This window comes from Pleurodeles waltl, chromosome 2_2 (genome assembly GCF_031143425.1).
Source record: "Pleurodeles waltl isolate 20211129_DDA chromosome 2_2, aPleWal1.hap1.20221129, whole genome shotgun sequence".
NCBI lineage: Eukaryota > Metazoa > Chordata > Amphibia > Caudata > Salamandridae > Pleurodeles > Pleurodeles waltl.
The window spans coordinates 712,944,559-712,964,480 of NC_090439.1; the positions used below are offsets into that span (position 1 = coordinate 712,944,559).

Sequence of the window (19,922 nt, forward strand, 5' to 3'; positions counted from 1 at the left end):
GCTCCCGGGGAGGCGGGTGGGCACATGCGAATCTACTGCGACTGATGCCACGAACAGATGTACACTGGGTAAGTGACATTTTCAGTTCGATGGCATCTGTCGCTGTAGATACGCATGTTCTGCATAGACTAGTAAGCAGTTATTTCCCCAAAAGCGGTGGATCAGCCTGTAGGAGTGGAAGTAGTCTGAAATAATGTCCTTAATACGGCTTGACCTACTGTGGCTTGTTGTGCGGATAACACGTCTACACAGTAGTGCTTGGTGAATGTGTGAGGCGTAGACCATGTGGCTGCCTTACATATTTCTTGCATTGGGATGTTTCCTAGAAAGGCCATGGTAGCACCTTTCTTTCTGGTTGAGTGTGCCCTTGGTGTAATGGGCAGCTGTCGTTTAGCTTTAAGGTAGCAGATTTGGATGCATTTAACTATCCATCTGGCTATACCTTGTTTTGAAATTGGGTTTCCTGCGTGAGGTTTTTGAAATGCAATAAAGAGTTGTTTAGTCTTTCTGATGTTTTTTGTTCTGTCAATGTAATACATTAATGCTCTTTTGACATCTAATGTATGTAGTGCCCTTTCAGCTACGGTATCTGGCTGTGGAAAGAACACTGGAAGTTCCACTGTTTGATTTAGATGGAACGGTGAAATAACCTTTGGCAAAAATTTAGGATTGGTCCTTAGGACGACTTTATTTTTGTGTAGTTGTATAAAAGGTTCCTGTATAGTAAACGCCTGAATTTCGCTTACTCTTCTCAGGGAAGTAATGGCGATGAGAAATGCCACCTTCCAGGTTAGGAACTGTATGTCGCAGGAGTGCATGGGTTCAAAAGGTGGACCCATAAGTCTAGTTAGGACAACATTTAGGTTCCATGAAGGAACAGGTGGTGTTCTTGGTGGTATAATTCTCCTAAGGCCCTCCATGAATGCTTTAATGACTGGTATTCTATATAGGGAAGTTGAATAGGTAGTCTGCAGGTATGCAGATATTGCTGCAAGGTGAATCTTAATGGAAGAGAAAGCTAGGTTAGATCTTTGTAAGTGAAGCAAGTAACCCACTACATGTTCTGGAGTTGTGTGTAATGGTTGTATTTGATTAATATGGCAGTAGCAAACAAACCTCTTCCATTTACTTGCATAGCAGTGCCTGGTGGATGGCCTTCTTGCTTGTTTTATGACTTCCATACATTCTTGGGTAAGTTGTAAGTGCCCGAATTCTAGGATTTCAGGAGCCAGATTGCTAGATTCAGCGATGCTGGATCTGGGTGTCTGATCTTTTGGTTGTGCTGTGTCAACAGATCTGGCCTGTTGGGCAATTTGATGCAGGGTACCACTGATAGGTCTAGCAGCGTTGTGTACCAGGGTTGCCTTGCCCAAGTTGGTGCTATCAATATGAGTTTGAGTTTGCTTTGACTGAGTTTGTGTACCAGGTAAGGAAGGAGAGGGAGAGGAGGAAAAGCGTAAGCAAATATCCCTGACCAGTTCATCCATAGGGCATTGCCTTGGGATTGTTTGTGTGGGTACCTGGATGCGAAGTTTTGGCATTTTGCGTTCTCCCTTGTCGCAAACAAGTCTATCTGAGGTGTTCCCCAGAGTTTGAAATAAGTGTTCAGAATTTGGGGGTGAATTTCCCATTCGTGGACCTGTTGGTGATCTCGAGAGAGATTGTCTGCGAGTTGATTTTGTATCCCTGGTATAAACTGTGCAATTAGGCGAATTTGGTTGTGAATTGCCCAATGCCAAATTTTTTGTGCTAGCAGGCTTAACTGCGTGGAGTGCGTCCCTCCCTGCTTGTTTAGATAATACATTGTTGTCATGTTGTCTGTTTTGACGAGAATGTATTTGTGAACTATTATTGGTTGGAAAGCTTTTAGTGCTTGAAAAACTGCTAGCAGTTCTAGGTGATTGATATGCAGTTTTGTTTGATGTACGTTCCATTGTCCTTGTATGCTGTGTTGATTGAGGTGTGCTCCCCACCCTGTCATGGAAGCATCTGTTGTTATTACGTATTGTGGCACTGGGTCTTGGAAAGGCCGCCCCTTGTTTAAATTTATGTTGTTCCACCACAGAAGCGAGAGGTAAGTTTGGCGGTCTATTAACACCAGATCTAGAAGGTGACCCTGTGCTTGAGACCACTGTGATGCTAGGCATTGTTGTAAGGGCCTCATGTGCAGTCTTGCGTTTGGGACAATGGCTATGCATGATGACATCATGCCTAGGAGTTGTAATACCATCTTTGCCTGTATCTTTTGTGTTGGATACATGCGTTGTATGATGGTGTTGAAATTTTGAATTCTTTGTGGACTTGGAGTGGCTACTCCCTTTGATGTGTCTATTATGGCTCCCAGGTATTGTTGTACCTTGCGTGGCAGAATTTTGGATTTTGTGAAATTGACGGTGAACCCGAGTTTGAAGAGGGTTTGTATGATCTGATTTGTGTGATTTGAGCACTGTATGAACGAATGGGCCTTGATTAGCCAGTCGTCCAAATATGGGAACACATGTATTTGCTGCCTTCTTATGTGTGCAGCGACTACCGCTAGACATTTGGTGAAGACTCTTGGTGCGGTTGTTAATCCGAAAGGAAGTACCTTGAATTGGTAATGTATTCCTTTGAATACGAACCTTAGGTATTTCCTGTGAGATGGGTGTATTGGTATATGGAAATAAGCATCCTTGAGGTCTAAAGTTGCCATGTAGTCGTGTAGTTTTAGCAATGGCAATACTTCTTGTAGTGTGACCATGTGGAAGTGGTCTGATTTGATGAAAGTGTTCACTACTCTGAGGTCTAGGATTGGTCTCAGCGTTTTGTCCTTCTTTGGTATCAGAAAGTACAGTGAGTAAACTCCTGTGTTTATTTGTGTGTTTGGCACTAATTCGATTGCATTCTTTTGCAATAGTGCCTGCACTTCTATCTCCAGGAGATTGGAATGGTGTGTTGTTAAATTTTGTGCTTTTGGTGGTATGTTTGGAGGGAATTGTAGAAATTCTATGCAATAACCATGTTGGATAATTGCTAGAACCCAAGTGTCTGTAGTGATTTCCTCCCATGCTTTGTAATAATGACCTATTCTTCCCCCCACTGGTGTTGTGTGGAGGGGGTGAGTGACATGTGAGTCATTGTTTAGTAGTAGGGGTTTTGGGGCTTTGAAATCTCCCTCTATTTCTAGGGAATTGCCCTCCTCTATATTGTCCCCGAAAACCTCCTCTATACTGTCCCTGGTAAGTGGACGGTGTTGCTTGTGAGGTGCTGGCTTGTGTGCTTTGACCCCGAAACCCCCCTCGAAAGGGCGTTTTACGGAATGTGCTGTAATTCCCTCTGCTCTGCGGGGAGTAGAGTGCGCCCATGGCTTTGGCAGTGTCCGTATCTTTTTTGAGTTTCTCAATCGCTGTGTCCACTTCTGGACCGAACAGTTCTTTTTCATTAAAAGGCATATTGAGAACTGCTTGTTGAATCTCTGGTTTAAATCCAGACGTTCGGAGCCATGCATGCCGTCTGATAGTTACAGATGTATTAATTGTCCGTGCAGCTGTATCTGCAGCGTCCATGGAGGAACGTATCTGGTTGTTGGAGATGGTCTGTCCCTCCTCAACCACTTGCTTCGCCCTATTTTGGAAGTCCTTGGGCAGATGTTCAATGAGATGTTGCATCTCGTCCCAGTGGGCTCTGTCATAGCGCGCAAGTAGTGCCTGGGAGTTCGCGATGCGCCACTGGTTTGCAGCTTGTGCTGCGACTCTTTTACCAGCTGCATCGAACTTGCGGCTTTCTTTATCTGGGGGTGGTGCATCTCCAGATGTGTGAGAGTTGGCCCTTTTCCTAGCTGCTCCTACAACAACAGAGTCTGGTGGCAGCTGTGTAGTGATGAAAACCGGGTCCGTAGGAGGCGGCTTATACTTCTTTTCCACCCGTGGTGTGATTGCCCTACTTTTGACCGGCTCCTTAAATATGTCTTTTGCGTGCCGGAGCATACCAGGGAGCATAGGCAGGCTTTGGTAGGAGCTGTGGGTGGAGGAGAGTGTGTTGAACAAGAAATCATCCTCGACCTGTTCTGAGTGGAGGCTTACGTTATGAAATTGTGCTGCTCTAGCCACCACCTGAGAGTACGCGGTGCTGTCTTCTGGTGGAGATGGCTTTGTAGGGTAGGCCTCCGGGCTGTTATCTGACACTGGGGCGTCGTATAGGTCCCATGCGTCCTGATCTTGGTCACCCTGGCTCATGGTGGTGTGAGCTGGGGAGTGAGATGGAGTTTGTGCTGGTGAAACGTTAATCACGGGCGGAGGAGAGGGTGGTGGTGTAATTCTTTTAACCACTTTTGGTTGTGGTGCTTGTTCCGTCTGGAACTCCAACCTTCTCTTTCTCCTAATGGGGGGAAGGGTGCTTATTTTTCCTGTCCCCTGCTGAATGAAGATACGCTTTTGCGTATGGTCCACATCAGTTGCTTGTAGCTCTTCCTCAAACCTATGCTTTTGCATTTGGGAGGTTAGCGAGTGCTCTTCTGTATAAGAGCCTGAAGCTGGGTCGCTTGCAGTTTGTTTCGGCGTTGAAACTTTGTCTGCGTGTTTTTTCGGCTCCGAGGTGACTTTTTTCCTTTTCGGGGCCGAAACCTCTCGGCGTCGATCTGTTTCGGTGCCGCTGTCTCGGCGTCGAGCCGTGTCCACACCGGTATCTCGGTGTCGAGGCTTGTCTCCAGCACTTTCTCGGTCCCGAGAAGGCTGCGTGCCGGTGTCTCGACCGGAGTCGGACGATCTCGGCACTGTTTTGGCCTTTTTCGGTGCCGACGGTCGGTCACCGAATTTATGGGTCGAGCCATGGCCTGGTGGCAGTGGCGTCCCCTGGGCCTTGTAAATGTTTCTCTGTGTGTTTTTCGACGTCTTACTCACGGTTTGTGTATCGTCGAATCCTTCGGAGTCTGAGTTTTGGATCGAGAAGGTACCTTCTTCTTCCTGTTCCTCGAACTCCCGTTGGGCTGTCGGTGCGGACGCCATTTGAAGTCTTCTGGCTCGACGGTCTCGGAGTGTTTTTCGGGACCGGAACGCACGACAGGCCTCGCAGGTGTCTTCGCTGTGCTCAGGTGACAGGCACAGGTTGCAGACCAAGTGTTGGTCTGTGTAGGGGTATTTATTGTGGCATTTGGGGCAGAAACGAAACGGGGTCCGTTCCATCGGCGTTCTTCAGCACGCGGTCGGGCCGACCAGGCCCCGACGGAGGATCGAAAAACTACCCCGAAGGGCACCGGAGCTCTTCGATCTTCGATGCGGTGTGGAATCTAAGTACGCCGATCCCGAACGCAACAATACCGACGAAAATCTTCCGAAATTATCTAATTTTCCGTTCCGAAACTCGGAGCGACAGGAACACGTCCGAACCCGATGGCGGAAAAAAAACAATCGAAGATGGAGTCGACGCCCATGCGCAATGGAGACAAAAGGAGGAGTCACTCGGTCCCGTGACTCGAAAGACTTCTTCGAAGAAAAACAACTTGTAACACTCCGGCCCAACACCAGATGGCGAGCTATTGCAGAACATGCGTATCTACAGCGACAGATGCCATCGAACCTGTAGTTACAGGTAAGTAACTTGTTTTCTTATCCAGTATTGGATCTTTCATAAATTCACATGCGTGAATCTAAATAGCCAGCAGTACTCCTAATAACTGTTATGCCCGCTGTGGATGGTGGATATATATATTCCTCCCCACATATAAAGTAAAACACTTTAAACAATAATTGCATAGAAATTATAAACCATTGAATATAGAATTAGGTATACACATTCAAGGAAAAATCTCACCTCAGTGAAAAAGAGGAAGTAGGACTGCCTCTCCAACAAGAGAATCAGCTCGTTGTGTTGATTCCAAATAGTAATGCTGTGCGAAAGAATGCGTAGTCTTCCACGTTGCAGCCTGATATATCTTGTCCAAGGCGATCCCTTGAAATAGAGCAGCCGGTGTGGAAATTGCTCTTGTAGAGTGTTAATGGTTTTCCCGCCTTTGAATGCCAAAACTGGATGGTGGATGCAATCCAACAAGCTATCGTAGCCTTAGTGACTCCTGTACCCTGACGGCCTTGGGCATATGAGACTAATAGCTGGTCTGTCTTCCGGAGCTGTTTAGTACACTGAAGGTAGAACTTCAAGCATCTTTTGATATCCAGTGTGTGGAGAGTTCTTTCCGCCACCGTAGATGGATTTAGAAAGAAGGTTCTTAATATCACTGGTTCGTTCAAATGAAAAGATGAAGGCACCTTAGTGATGTATCTCGGGTTTGTTCTAAGAAGAACAAAGTCATCTGAAAACATAAGATAGGGTACCTTATTGGTAAAGGCCTGTATATCACTGACTCTTCTCGTGGACGTAAGAGAAAGTTAAGATGCTTCCATTAAATATATTTCAGTTCTGCTTTGTGTATAGGTTCGAACAGGGCTTTCATTAATTGTGAAAGCTAAGTTTAAATGCCACTGGGGCGGGGGTGGACGCACCGGAAGGAAAGTGCGAAACAACCCTTCATAAAATGTTTGATTAGTCTGGATGAGCTAAGGGAGGGCTTATCCGCAGAGCGTCTATAAGATGATATAGCAGCCAAATGGACCTTAATCGATGCATGACCAAGGCCAGATTTTGACAGAGTAAGAAGGTATGGTATAATTTGCTCTGGCAAGACTTTTAACGGATGCAAATTGTTCTGATGACACCAGATACAAAACCTTTTCCATTTGAGCCTGTAAGTTCTGTTTGTACTGTCAGCCTGTGCCCTAGACAAAATTACTTTGCATTCCTAATCAATGCTCATGCCCTGAAATTCATGGAATTCAGGAGACATGCGTGCAATTGGAGAGATGCTGAATCTGGATGGAATATCTGACCTTGACTCTTCGTTATAAGGTTGTGTTTGCTGGGAAGACGTAATGGATTGGCCACTGACAGGAGACGGAGTTTCGTGTACCAATACTGTCTTTGCCACTTGGGTGCTATGAGTATGAGCTTGCAACCCTCTGGCTTTATCTTCTTCAGAATCCTGGGAATCAATGGGAATGGGGGAAAAGCGTATGCAAAGATCCCGGACCATTGCATCGAAAGAGCATTCTCCCACAACCCTGGGAGCGGGTAATGACTGGCATAAAATTGGCATTTGGTGTTCAGATTGGTAGGGAGTAGATGCAGGGTTGGTCGTCCCCAGCATAGAAAGATGTTGTCTAGTTCCCTCTGATCGAGTTCCCATTAGGGACAGTTGTTGTCCGTCCTGCTGAGTGAGTCCGTTAGAGCATTGTTGACACCTGGAAGGTTTTCCACTCTCAGACAAATCTTGTGAAGTGTGAGCCATTCCCACAGAGATTGGGCTTCTCTTGAGAGAGATGAGCTCTTGTTCCTCCCTGTTTGTTGACGTAGAACATGCTTGTTGTGTTGTCTGTGCGTACCAACACAGAGGATTCTGCAATCCGCGGAAGGAGCGCTTTGAGTGTAAGAAATATTGCTTTTAATTCCAGCAGATTTATGTGCAGTTTCCTCTGCGCAGTCTACCATTTCCCTTGAATGCACATGTCCTGCAGATGACCTCCCCAGCCCTCCAATGAAGCGTCTGTTGTGATAATGAAATCTGTCATTGGAGTTAGAAAGGTCAATCCCTGAGAGAGATGGTCAGTCTGGGACCACCACCGCAGTCTCCACCATCCTTGGAGTAATATTGATTGAATCCTCAAAGGATCCTTGAGATTGGGTCCATTGAAGGTCGAATTCCTCCTGTAATGGGCTTATTTTTTACCTAGCTAGGGGGACTAAGGTGATTGATGAGGAAGTCATGCCTAGGAGTGACTTGAACGTTCGTACTGAAACAGACCTTCTTTTTGAGACCTTGATAGCCATGTTGGTCAGTTTCTGTTGCCTTGCCTTTGAGATAAGCTTTGCTCTTGATGGTGTCAAGTTCCGCACCTAAAAAGACTATCTTGCATGTCGGAAGAGTGAACGATTTTTGGAAGTTTACTGTTAAACCTAGATTATGAAATAGTCCTAGGCAGGCGTTGGTAGCCTTGTTCGCCAGCTGTGATGTGGGAGCTTTTATCAGCCAGTCGTCCAGATATGGGAAGACTTGAAAACCTTTGCCGAGGAAAGCTGCTATCGGAGCGGACATTTTTGTGAAGATTCTTGGCACTGACTTTAAACCGCCCGGGAGGACTTTGAATTGATAATGTGCACCGGTCACAGTGAAGCAGAGATATTTGCGATGTTTTACATGTATCAGTATGTGGAAATAGGCATCCTGGAGATCCAGAGATGTCATGTAATCTCCAGTGTTGAGAAGGTGTCGGGTATCCAACAGTGTAATCATACAAAAGGATTGTTTCTTTAGAAACTTGTTCAAGTTCCTGAGGTCTAGGATTGGTCTCCATTCCCCCGACCTTTTCCATATTAGAACGAACCAGGAATAGAATCAGAGTCCCCTGTGTTGCACAAGGACCTCTTCTATCGCCCCTTTGGAGAGCATTAGGAAAACCTCTTGCTGAAGCAAATGAAGAGGAAGTGTATGTGATTTTCCTGGTGGATGGTGTGGTGGTTTTTGTATAAATTCGAGTGTATGACCTTGAGCCACTATATCCAGCACCCATTTGTCCGATGTTATGTTTTTTCCAACTCTGAAGGTAGTTTGAGATGTTTGATCCCACTTGATGGAATTGTGGAAAAAGTGGAAGAGTAGCCGGTGCCAGACAAGCATCATTGCTTGTGAGGTTGATCCCAGGTTTGGGAGCTCTGTTTCCTTCTCCCACCTTGTCTGATGTGGGAGGCCGTGGATGGTTGCCTTTAAGCTTGCTGATAGGACAGTCGATATTGAGGCTGTTTGTACTGCCTATGGTAGGAGCCACGAAACAGAGAAACCCCTACCTCTTGTTCCCCGAAAGGGCTGTTTCCTGCACTGCAAGGTACCCAGAGAACGAGCAGTGTCCGTGTCAGTTTTGATGGCCTGTAGGGCATCATCTATATGCTTGCCGAAGAGAGATTCTTCGGCCTAGGGCATATCTAATATCTTGGACTGGACCTCTGGCCTGAAAGATGTTGCTTTCAACCATCCCTGCTGATGCAGTACCGCTGCTCCTGCCAGCTGACAAAAGCCTGTGGAGGCTATATCTAGAGCGCAGTCAATGATCTCCTCTGATGTACGTTCTCCTTCCTGAGGAATTTTATGTGCCTCATTTTGCTTGTTTTCAGGAATGAGCTCTAAGAAGGCGTTCAAGTCAGACCACATCTGGCGATCATAGCAACCCAAAATCGCAAGAGAGTTGGCTGCACGGACAGTTATAGCCTACATGGCCGAGAATCTCTTGCCCACATTGTCCAGGTGCATGCCTTCCTTATCTGGAGGAGTAGATATAGGCATCGCCAGATTCTTAGAACGCCGTTGGGTGGCTTGGGAAATGACCGAATCTGGCTTTGGATGCCCTGTTAAACAAGCAGGAGAGTCTTGCGTAGCCTTGTACTTTTTATCCAGCTTTTGTGGAACCGGTGGAACAGTAGATGGATTCTCCATAATTTTAATGCCTTCACTCCAAATAAAGTCTATGATTGGAATTGCCCTCACCGACTTTCTTGCCTGTTCTTTAAAGTCATGGAGGAAGCATTCGACTGTGAGACAGAGTTTGGTAAGTGAAACCGTGTGGTCGCTCTATCCATTAAGTTATGGAAACCTCCTATATCCCCCGGTGGAGAATCTGATGGGCAAGGAGGTGGTGGTGATGGAGTAGGAGCTAAATAATCATCCCATTTATTGTTAAGGTGTTGGGGTGTTGAAATCTCTCCTTCTTCTCTATCATCTTCTGAAGAGGAGATGTCATCTCTGGGAGGGGCAGCTATTTTAGACTACAGTGTAAGCCTGGGAGTTGCTGGAGGTGGAGGTATACTCCTTGGTGTAGTAGGAGCGGAAGGAAGAGGCGACTGCGTCTCAGCAGCGGTTGGGAACCTCCTCTTATAATCGTGCAACACAGACTGCAAATCTTGAACCAGAGAGGTACGCATTTGCACAGTGTCTCTTGGTTGATGTGAAGGCTCATAATAGAGTCTTTGATGAGTTTAATACGATTGATATTGTAGCTCGTACTCATCCTCATCTTCCTCCTCCTGATACTTGACAAGCAACTGTGATGGGCTGTGATCGAGCCTTTATAACAGACATTGACGCAGTCGACGATGGTCTCGTCAACGAGACGGTGGCGACGGTAGCTGTGGAAACCGTGGTCATCATCATCGACGGTTGAGTCGTCGTTGACCTGAATTTAAGAGAAACCTTTCTAGAAGTGGAAGGCTCTGATGAAGGAGAATGGTGACGGGACTCCTTTTTGCGACAAGGAGAGGATGGCTCAGATGAAATTGAGCTTTGTATGTTCTTGGCACCCTCCTTATGGTGCGTTTTGTGGTGTTTTCTGGATTTCGTTGACAGCCCCAGGTCCACAGATCTGGACCTTTTATGAGGTCTTTCTGAATCACTCTCCTCACCAGAAGTACAGGATTTAGCCTGTAACCAGGTCAACGGTCTTCCTTCTCTGTCTCTAAGAGTCCTGGCAGAAAAAGTGCGGCATATCTTACAATCCTTTACCTGATGCATAGGATGTAAGCAATATAAACAGTCCTTATGTGGAGCATCCACATACAGCCTCTTCTTGCCACAGGTCTTACAAGGGCAGAAAATGCCTTTTCTGGAAGAATCTGACATTTTCTGAAGAAAATGTAGTCCTGAGAGGAAAAAAACTGAGCAGAGCGCAGGGAGACTCACACGACGTACGGTAGAAAATCTGAGGGAATGAGCCTCTCTGGGGAATATTCTAGAGGGTGCTGGAGCCTGATTGGTATTAGGTCAAGATTGGTTCTTTTTTTACAAAAGGACATGGATAGGCTATATGTGTGATTTTGCTAGCATTTTAGCCTATGGAAATTTTTTATTCACTGCTTTTTTCATGTACCGTGGGACTCCCACTTCGACGACGGGGATGATTCAAGCATGTGAATTTATGAAAAATCCAATACTGGATAACATTGTTTCTATTCTTCGTGGATTTTAAGGCGTCCTGCGATTATTGACCCCGGGGGCTGTTGCGGGAGAAGGTACAGCGGTGGGGTATCCCAGCAAACCTCCTAAGAGCAATCGAGATGTTGTACTCAAGAACTCGGGTGAAAATCAAGATTGGTGATGGCTGGAACATTTCCAGGGAAGTTAAACCAACTCAAGGTCTACGGCCAGTGTGTCTTTTAGCACCCCTGGTGTTTAACTTGTTCATTTCGAATTTATCCCTTGACGAAGTAGGGTCACATGCACAACACCTTGGGGGACAGGAATTGGCGAACATCCTATATGCTGATGATCTGCTTTTATTACACAATATCCCTGTTGTGCTACAAAGACTAATTAACAGACAAGCTGAATACTCAGACGAGAATCAGCTGGAAATAAACTTGGGAGAGGCCAAGGTAGTCTTGGGCAATCAGCGCATCTCAAAACAGGGGTGGTGGTTCCTCAATGGGTAAAAGTAAAAGAATCACCAATATATATCTACTTGGGCTGCAACCTTGATTCTCAAAGGTCTTTCTAAGTCCAGAAGAAGACCATCCGTGCCAAGGCTGAAGCACTGAATTTCGGGTTTAACAACCTGCGGAAGCATCTATGGGGCTATAACCTAAATGCGTTAACAAGGGTTATAAAAGCAAACTTTATTCCAACCTCACCATATGGGGGAGAAATAATGCTGGGAAAGGATGATGCAATATTGGAGAAACTAGTGCTGCGGACGTATACACGAGTATTTCAGCTACTGAGATCGGCCTCACCAGCTCAAATAAGACTGGAGTTTTCTCAGGTAAATCAAACTTTGGCCAGACAAGGGGCATTTGTAAGGTGTTGTCATCGCCTGAGAAACGCCGTTGAAGGCTCATTAGCCACCTTGTCTTGGAGGAAATCAAGCTTGACCAAGGGAAAAAAAACATTTGGCCATATATCTGAAGACAAGTATAGAGAACTTGGGCCTCTCCGAGCTATGGCAATTGAACGTCAGTGATGCAGTCTTCAAGAAATCGTTAAATAAATATTTGCAGCTAAAAAGGCATGTGGAGGACAAAAGATTGTTAGAGCAATCACATAGCTGGCTGGTGATAAAATCATATGAATCTCACAAGGTACAGTATTATTTTGAATCAGTGTTATCAGTGACCATAAAAAAGGAGCTCATGAAAATGCGATTTGAGGTGCTACCAACATTAGACTGTCCTCAGATGACAGAATAAGGGTCTATCGGAACAGTCTGTGTGTCGCTTGTGTCAGCAGGCAAACTAAACATTTGTGCACATTATGTTTATGACCAAAATAACTTGCTGCCCACAGGGCCCTGTTACGTAAATCATTTTTAGCATTGGGTATTAGAACATGTATATCTGCTGTGATAGAAGTCCTAAATCCAAAAATAATTCGATGTTGAATGTTCGGGTAGTGCAATTTTTGAAAGTTTTTAATAACCAGATTGAACAAGTGCTGGGGTTTAAGTGTGGAAACAAGTACCAGGGAGGGTGTTTAAATGCAGCATGGTCTATAGGTGAACTATTAAATGTATATGGTGGGGTTGCTAGGGGTAGTGTTGTAGGTTCTCTAGGCATGATGGGATACTGGAGGACTGGCTGCTCTTAAAGGCACAGTATCCTTTTTCTTCATTACTAATGGCAGCCTATGGACTACACTGTTCTGCACTCCTTCTTAGGGGTTTTGTGAAATAAAATAAGGTTTTTGGAAGTAGTTGGTCTGGAAAATGGCTTTATTTGTCAAGCATTTAATGTTTTTATTTCAAAGACATTCTGAATGAAGAAGCTTGGACACTGTAGCCCTTCCTATAGGCTGCTTGGGAACATTCTTAAGTGCCTTGACAAGCCTTCCTGAAGTAAGGCGAACAGGGACACTTAAGAAGTGATATTGGAAAAAGTGCTCCGGGGTCCCCGCAGGCGGGCGGGGAATTATTCTAAGTTTATGACTATACATGGAAATCCCTTACGAGAGAAATTACCATAAAAAAACTCAGAGAGAGCACCATTAAACTGAGGCAAGCACTCTGATGAAGTTGGCTCTGGTTGGAAAATCTGTTAGAAAATTCGTTTTTTCTTTTGAGCAGCTGCAGATCTATCACCTCTGATGTCGTCCACGTCACTGGAAGGTTCTTTCCTCTGACATCGATTTAGGCTCCTACATAAGCATTGGCACTGGGTCCTCTGTAGGCCCTGGTAGAGGGTGATATCTGCACTGCTGCAGTGTGAACTGGCATCCTAGTCTGTTCCAGAGTCTGCAGGGGCCCAGGAATGGGTCCCAAGGAGACAGGCTGCATTGGAGAAGGACCCACCAGTGGTAATCCTACTGAAGGCCGTTGGGAGCTCCTTGGGACCAGGACAAAAAGAGGAATCAGTTCTGAAACCGGAGGCTTATAAGGAGTGCTATATTCATCTTGAAGCCCTTGAAACTTATATTTCGAATTACAATGGCGGAAAGTGGTGGAGTTCCACTTTGTCTTTTTTGCATTTTCACATAAAATCGACTTACACCCAGACTTCAAGCGGGAAGAGGAGATTTGTTTAATGAGACAGCCTGGTGACTAAGACAGAAAAACTTGGCCTGCTACTTGGAACAGGAGTGACAGCAAAACCTGTGCTTCAACTGCAACCTCTTCTTAGATTCAGTGATGCAGAGCTTTGCCTTCAGGTCTTGGATCACTTTCAGGTGCATGAGGGCACAGATGATGCACAACGTAGGGGTTGTGACCTGATCCTAGGCACCAAACACACCATACAGGGAATGTAACCAATATCTGCGTTCTGCAATAACAGCACAGTTTGAAGCCTGTAGTTTTTGAAGGAGTAGGAAGCTGACCTGGTGTGTGGGGAGCACCTATTGTGTTACTACCTTATACCAGGTCCAGGTATCCCCTTTTAGTGAGGTGTAGTCAGTGTTTAGGAAGCCAGGCTCCCTAGAGATAGCTGTGGATGAGCAGCCAAGACTTTTCTAGCAGACATGCAAAGCTTATGCAATACAACTGCAGTCACACAGCACTTACACACATGAAAAGAACCACACAGTGTTACAAAAATAAAGGTACTTTATTATGGTAACACGGATACCAAAATACTAGATAGGCAATACTCCAACTGGAGGTAAGTAAACACACTATTATATGTACATTAGATGTCAGGAATTAGCAAAGAATGCAATAGAAAACAGTGAAAACAATAGACAATGCTGAAGGGTGGGGGACCAAATCATATGCTGAGAAAGTGGAAAGTGAAGGTCGGGCCCCCATCCAAGGAAGTAGAATCGGTAGAGGGCAGCTGGAGAAACTAGGAACCCCAAAACCAGAGGGCCCGCCCTAGAGACCAGGAAAAGAGAAGTAAGAACATGGTTCTACCCAAGCCCACCAAAAGGACTTCACAAATGGATAATGCAAGACCCAGACAAGACTGCAAGAAAATAAAGGTGGATCCTGGAAGAGGAAGACCTGGAAAGGAAGTGAACCAAGTCCAGCTCTCATTGGAGTGTCCAGTGGTGGCAGGCAGGTCTAAGGGTGAAGGACCTGCTAGATGGTGGACAAAGACAGTCAGCAGTGCAGCACTGGAGCAGCTGAAGGGTTCCTGGAGGGATGCAGTCGACGTCCCACACTGGAAGAAGGACTGCAGTGGAAACACCACCAACAAGCCTTGGCAAAGGAAAATGTAATTGAAGAAGAAATGCAGAGCTGCCGGGGACCAGCAAGGTCCAGGGGTACTCAATCCACAGAGAGAAGTCCCGGGTGACCCTCAGCAGTGAGAAGAGTCATAGGAAGAGGAGGCAGCTTCCACAGGCAGCAAGCACAGAAGTCGCAGTGAGGCCCAAGCAGCACACCTACAAAGAATTCCCACGTCACTGGAGAAGCACGCAGAGGGCTGTGCGTCGCAGGGAAGTGTGCTGGGGGCTGGGGCTACAGGGAGCATGAAGATCCGTTGGAGGAGATGCCAACAAGCCTTGGTAGCTGCAAGAGATGCAGTGCACGATGGAACTGTCCTACGTGGAAAGGCAAGGGTTTAATGTCTCCCAAGTTGGACAGCAGGGAGAGAGGACCAAGGAGACCACCCAGACCACCACTCATGATGCAGGATCCACGCAGCTCTGGAGTAGAGGAGATCCACGCAGCCGGTGGTTGTTGCAATTGGAGCCAGCGGATGCAGGGGAGTGACTACTCCAAGGGAGATTCCTTCTTGCTTCTTTAGCAGGCTGAAGATTCATTGCCCTCAGAGGATGCACAGCCGGGGAAATGTTGCAGTTGCTGGAAGGAACCAGAAAAACAATGTTGCTGAGCAGAGTCTTCACTGTAGTTGCAGGTTGTCTGCTCCTGGAGGGTCCAGTTCCAGTGGCCAGAAGGTGAAGTAAACGTTGCATAGGAATCCTGCTGGAATCTTGCACGTCGAATCTGAGGGCCAACTCAAGAGGGAGACCCAAAATATCCCAAGAAGGGGGATTGGTCAGCGGGGTGACTACCTATCAGCAGGGGGGCTGTGATGTCACCTGCCTGTCCTGGCCACTCAGATGCTCCCAGAGGCCTCTGCTGACCTTGGGATTCAAGATGGCAGATTCAAGTGGCCACCTGGAGGAGCTCTGGGCACCACTGCTGTGGTGGTGATGGACAGGGGAGTGGTTACTCCCCTTTCCATTGTCTAGTTTCGGGCCAAAGCAGGGACCAGGGTGCCTGGAATGGTGCAGACCGATTTATGCAAGGAGGGTACCAAATGTGCCCTTCAAAGCATACGAGTCGCTTGGGAAGGCTGCCCCTCTCAAGACATGTAACACCTATTTCCACAGTGAGAGGGTGTTGCCTCCCTCTCTCAAAGGAAATACTTTGTTCTGCCTTCCTGGCCTTGAGCTGGTCAAGCAGCAGGAGGGCAGAAACCTGTCCGTAGGATGGCATTAGCATGGGCTGCCCAGAAAAAAACGTGCAAACTCGTAGGATCAAAGTTGAATGTCCTCTAAGGAGCCTTCAGCATGCATGGAATCATACAACCAATACTGGCAACAGTATTGGGTTATGATTCTGACGTGTTTGATATCAAGCATGCCCAGGTTCGAGTTACCATTAAGTAGCTGGACACAGGTAGTGACCTGTGTCTATTACACACATAAAATGTTTCCCGCACTTACAAAGTCCAGGAAAATGGAACTGGAGTTCTTAGGGGCACCTCTGCTCATGCGGGGGCCCTCACACACAGATACCTGCACCCTGAGCTAGGAGGGTCTGCCATAGGGGTAACGTACAGTGACCTGGGGCAGTGACCTGCAGTGAAAGGGTGCATGCACCTTTTCATGCAAGCTGCAACGGCAGGCCTGCAGACACATTTTACATGGGCTCCCATTGGTGGCATAATACATGCTGCAGCCCATGGGGAACCCCTGGTGCCCCAATGCCCTAGGTACCATATACCAGGGACTTATATGGGGGCACCAGTATGCCAAATGTGGGGTGTGTGAAGTCCCAGCAACCAAATTCAGAGGGAGAGAGCACAGTTATTGGGGTCCTGGTTAACAGGATCCCAGTGAACACAGTCAAAACATACTGACATCAGGCAAAAAGTGGGGGTAACCATGCCAAAAACAGGGTACTTTCCTACAGAAGATAAGGACATTTCATAGGAAATTGTATAAAATAGTTTTGGAAATCATCAACAAATTGATTAAATATGCAAGTGGAGCACAGGATCAACAGTGGATGGCACGAAAAGAAAAGCAATTTCAGCACTGCAAAGAGTGGCACTTATATGCAGCTCCGCGCCAACGCAGAGCTACACACCACCAACTACTTGGCATACAGGAGAAATGCTGCTGAAGTCTGGTGCCTGGAGCTATTATAAAGGGGAGAAACCTGCGGTCAAAAGTAGCCAAAACAAGCCATCAGCATTTTCCACTTCGATTTGCACTGAAATGTCAAAAAAGGAATAAGAAGTGACACAAAAAAGAAATACTTATAATATTATTATGCAGCAGACATGAGCAAATAACAGTTTATTATTAAAGTGAAGCGGCAATAAATTGCATTACATGTTGCTTGCAATTAAAGTGCTGTATTATTGAATGGCTGTCCAGAGAAAATGAACAGTTCAATGGAGAAAATATTCTATTTATACAATGATGCGACAAAAGGCATGAATCCCAACTGTAAAAAGTAAAATCAACTAGACATTTTTGTTTGTAAGAATAAATAACACTACTTGTACAAAACACCAGAGAAAAACTGCTCTTTAGTCTGCTGATGACATAGGTGTGGTGTGTTCTTCATATAAAGTAATTATTATGTTCATAAATAATACTGATTTTAGCAAACGCTAAACACTGAGCATCTAACCTGGATAAGTGCGAAAGAGTTCTGAACATTTTCACTGCTGCTTTCTGGTGACACATACTGGTAGCCTTGGATCTAGAATTAGGAACATAAAAAAGAACATAAGAGTTTTAGCATTAGATGTGTATTTGTGTTCATTTTTTTTTTACTAAAAAGACAACACATCTGTTTAATTTTCCTTCTTTGCAGCTGTAATTACTGGGATCGGTTATAAGTAACAAGGGAACCAGAGCCCTTATCCGGGCCATTAGGCAAGCTTATGCATAAAGAACAGTGTTCCCAAGACCAGAGATACCACAATCAGTTTAGAAATACATCCAATGATCAATTAATTTGATTGTATAATGTGAAGCTGCAGTATGTGTGTGGTGAGAAATGTGCTTGGTGATCTCATATAAGTGATACACATGTGACAATATGTGTCTAATGTGTAAATTATGACTTTTCTTCCCTTTTTTGCACTTCAGGAATTCTCTCTCTAGCTCTTTTCATAAGAAGAATCTTGATCTCTTGGGTCAGTTGTTTCAAGTGTTAAGGGTTGGCCATCTTCCGTGGAACGAAAGGTGGCACAGAAAGGGATACGATTTTGCAATCAGATCTGACAATATTTGGTATGCAATTGTATTTTATTATCTTTTGTAATTATGGATAATGGTTGGAAATGTTCATCCTAACCTGTGCTCTGGTGGCATAGCGAGAGAGACATTGTTTAATTTCAGGAACCTTACCCCAACAACAGACAGAAGTTTTGGGGAGCCCATGCTTTTCTGAGATTTTTGTCTTGGAAAAAACTGTTTTTGAAACTGTTGTACTTGATGTTCGAACTGTTTCCGTCTTTCTAAAAAGTGGATATGGGTATGTTGTCAGTCTTTTCACTGATCCTTGAACTGAACTTTTGGAAACTCCTTTCTGTTTTCAAAGATAATGGATGTTAAGGGTTCCAATTCTGTCACCATGAGCTGGGTTTGTCATTGTTGCTTGAACCAAAGAGAGTAATTCCAGAAAAGGGTATATCCATATTTTCTGTTACATTTGTGGAGATGTGAGTCTTAGCCAGGAGATTTTAGTCTCAACAGATGGCACGATAGAGGTTGTGTATCCAATCAAAGAGAATCCTTGGCTGCACCGAAAACCTTGTCTGGTGTAATCATACCATCTAGAATGCCTTTAAAATCCTTTTGATCCTCTTCAGAAACAGGATCCAGAAAACAGGCTACAAAGTTTCACAGCTCCCTGTTATATCAGCCCTCTAGTGTGGTGGAACTTACTATCCTCAAGGCTGTGGGCAAAATCCTACATACCTATTTTTTCAACTGAGTCAACTTTTATTTTATTTTTCGGATGGAGCGTTCGGTGTTTATCTGAAGCCATTGAACAGGACTCTGGCAAGAGACACTCACGTGGTGGTGTTTCTCTTCAGAAGAGAGATCCAATTTTGGAGGTTTGTATTTTTATTTCTTGACAGCGGTCAACACATTTTATATATTCAGACGTTAGAAAGATAATCAGAGAGTTCTAGACAATTCAAAACAACAGCAAACATAGGCCTTGCTGAGGTTCTGAAGGTAGAATCCGGAAAAAGACTGATATCTCAAACTGGAGCAGATGCTTCAATATTCATAACCTCGTAAGGAGGGCTTCTTTTGCTAGAGCATCAAGAATGAAGATGCTTCTTTTTCACTGTTTTCGCGGACTCATCCCGATATGCACTGCAGTAACCATGTCTCTTTTTTCCTTCGAAGGAGGTGGGATCAGAGGACTATTACCCACGTGGAATGGTGTGGTAGATTTAAATGCACCCATTGGGTCTTTAGGCAACTGAGTCAGCCTCCATTGATGGAACTGAGGCTCTCCGATAGAAGGCTGAAGCTCCCGAGATGTGCATCAGGGATCTGCCCTCTGGAGTCTAGCCTTTTGGCGGCACAGGAAAGACAGGAGAATCATTCAATGCGCTAGTGGCCTCAAACATAGAGGCTGGTCTCACTGGAGAGAAACCACCAGAAGCTGACATCGATTGGGAGTGCCAGCCAACAGAGTTTGGTCGCAAAAAGGAAATCAGACCTGGTCACACCAGGGGCTGAAGACGAGGTAGACCATTCTATTGCTGCTAGGGAACCAGAAGACAGCACAGCAGAGAAGCCAACTCCCACCTGTTTAACTCTGAAGCAAACTCAATCCCTAAAAGTGCTTGTAAGGCAACTTCAGACACGTTTTACACCTTGTGATGTAATGAGAACCCAAGGGACAGGCACAGAGTTCATCCTTTGAGGGGCACCTTTCCAAAAGAGCTGGCACAGGTTTCAAAAATGTAAATTTGAGAAAGAAAATAGCTCAACAGAAAAAAACTGGCAAAAACGTTTTTGTTTTTTAAATTAAAGAGTGTAAAGAAGATGACGAAAATACATCAAATATAGCCAAAAAATCCAAATAAAATGCAAGTTTTCAGCAAGAAAAAAAAGACAGAAAAGCAACAACATTCAGGATTCACTCTAGAGTTTCTTGAAGGACCAATGTCTAATTGACAGTTTTTACCCAGATTATAAGAGGCTACATGTTCTC

The 19,922-nt window shown here is 45.3% G+C and overlaps 1 protein-coding gene and 1 long non-coding RNA gene across 5 annotated transcripts in view; one reads left to right on the top strand and one right to left on the bottom strand.

Moving 5' to 3' along the window:
• The window catches only part of LOC138282563 (uncharacterized), an 822,484-nt gene that overhangs the window by 557,550 nt on the left and 245,012 nt on the right, over nucleotides 1-19,922 (top strand). The window lies entirely within an intron of this gene.
• The window catches only part of MYBL1 (MYB proto-oncogene like 1), an 802,126-nt gene that overhangs the window by 527,750 nt on the left and 254,454 nt on the right, over nucleotides 1-19,922 (bottom strand). For all 4 annotated transcript variants that reach the window (XM_069220277.1, XM_069220274.1, XM_069220273.1 and 1 more), the window contains exon 7: nucleotides 17,367-17,438. In XM_069220277.1, coding sequence (XP_069076378.1) covers nucleotides 17,367-17,438 — 72 coding nt within the window. The remainder of the gene's footprint in view (nucleotides 1-17,366; nucleotides 17,439-19,922) is intronic.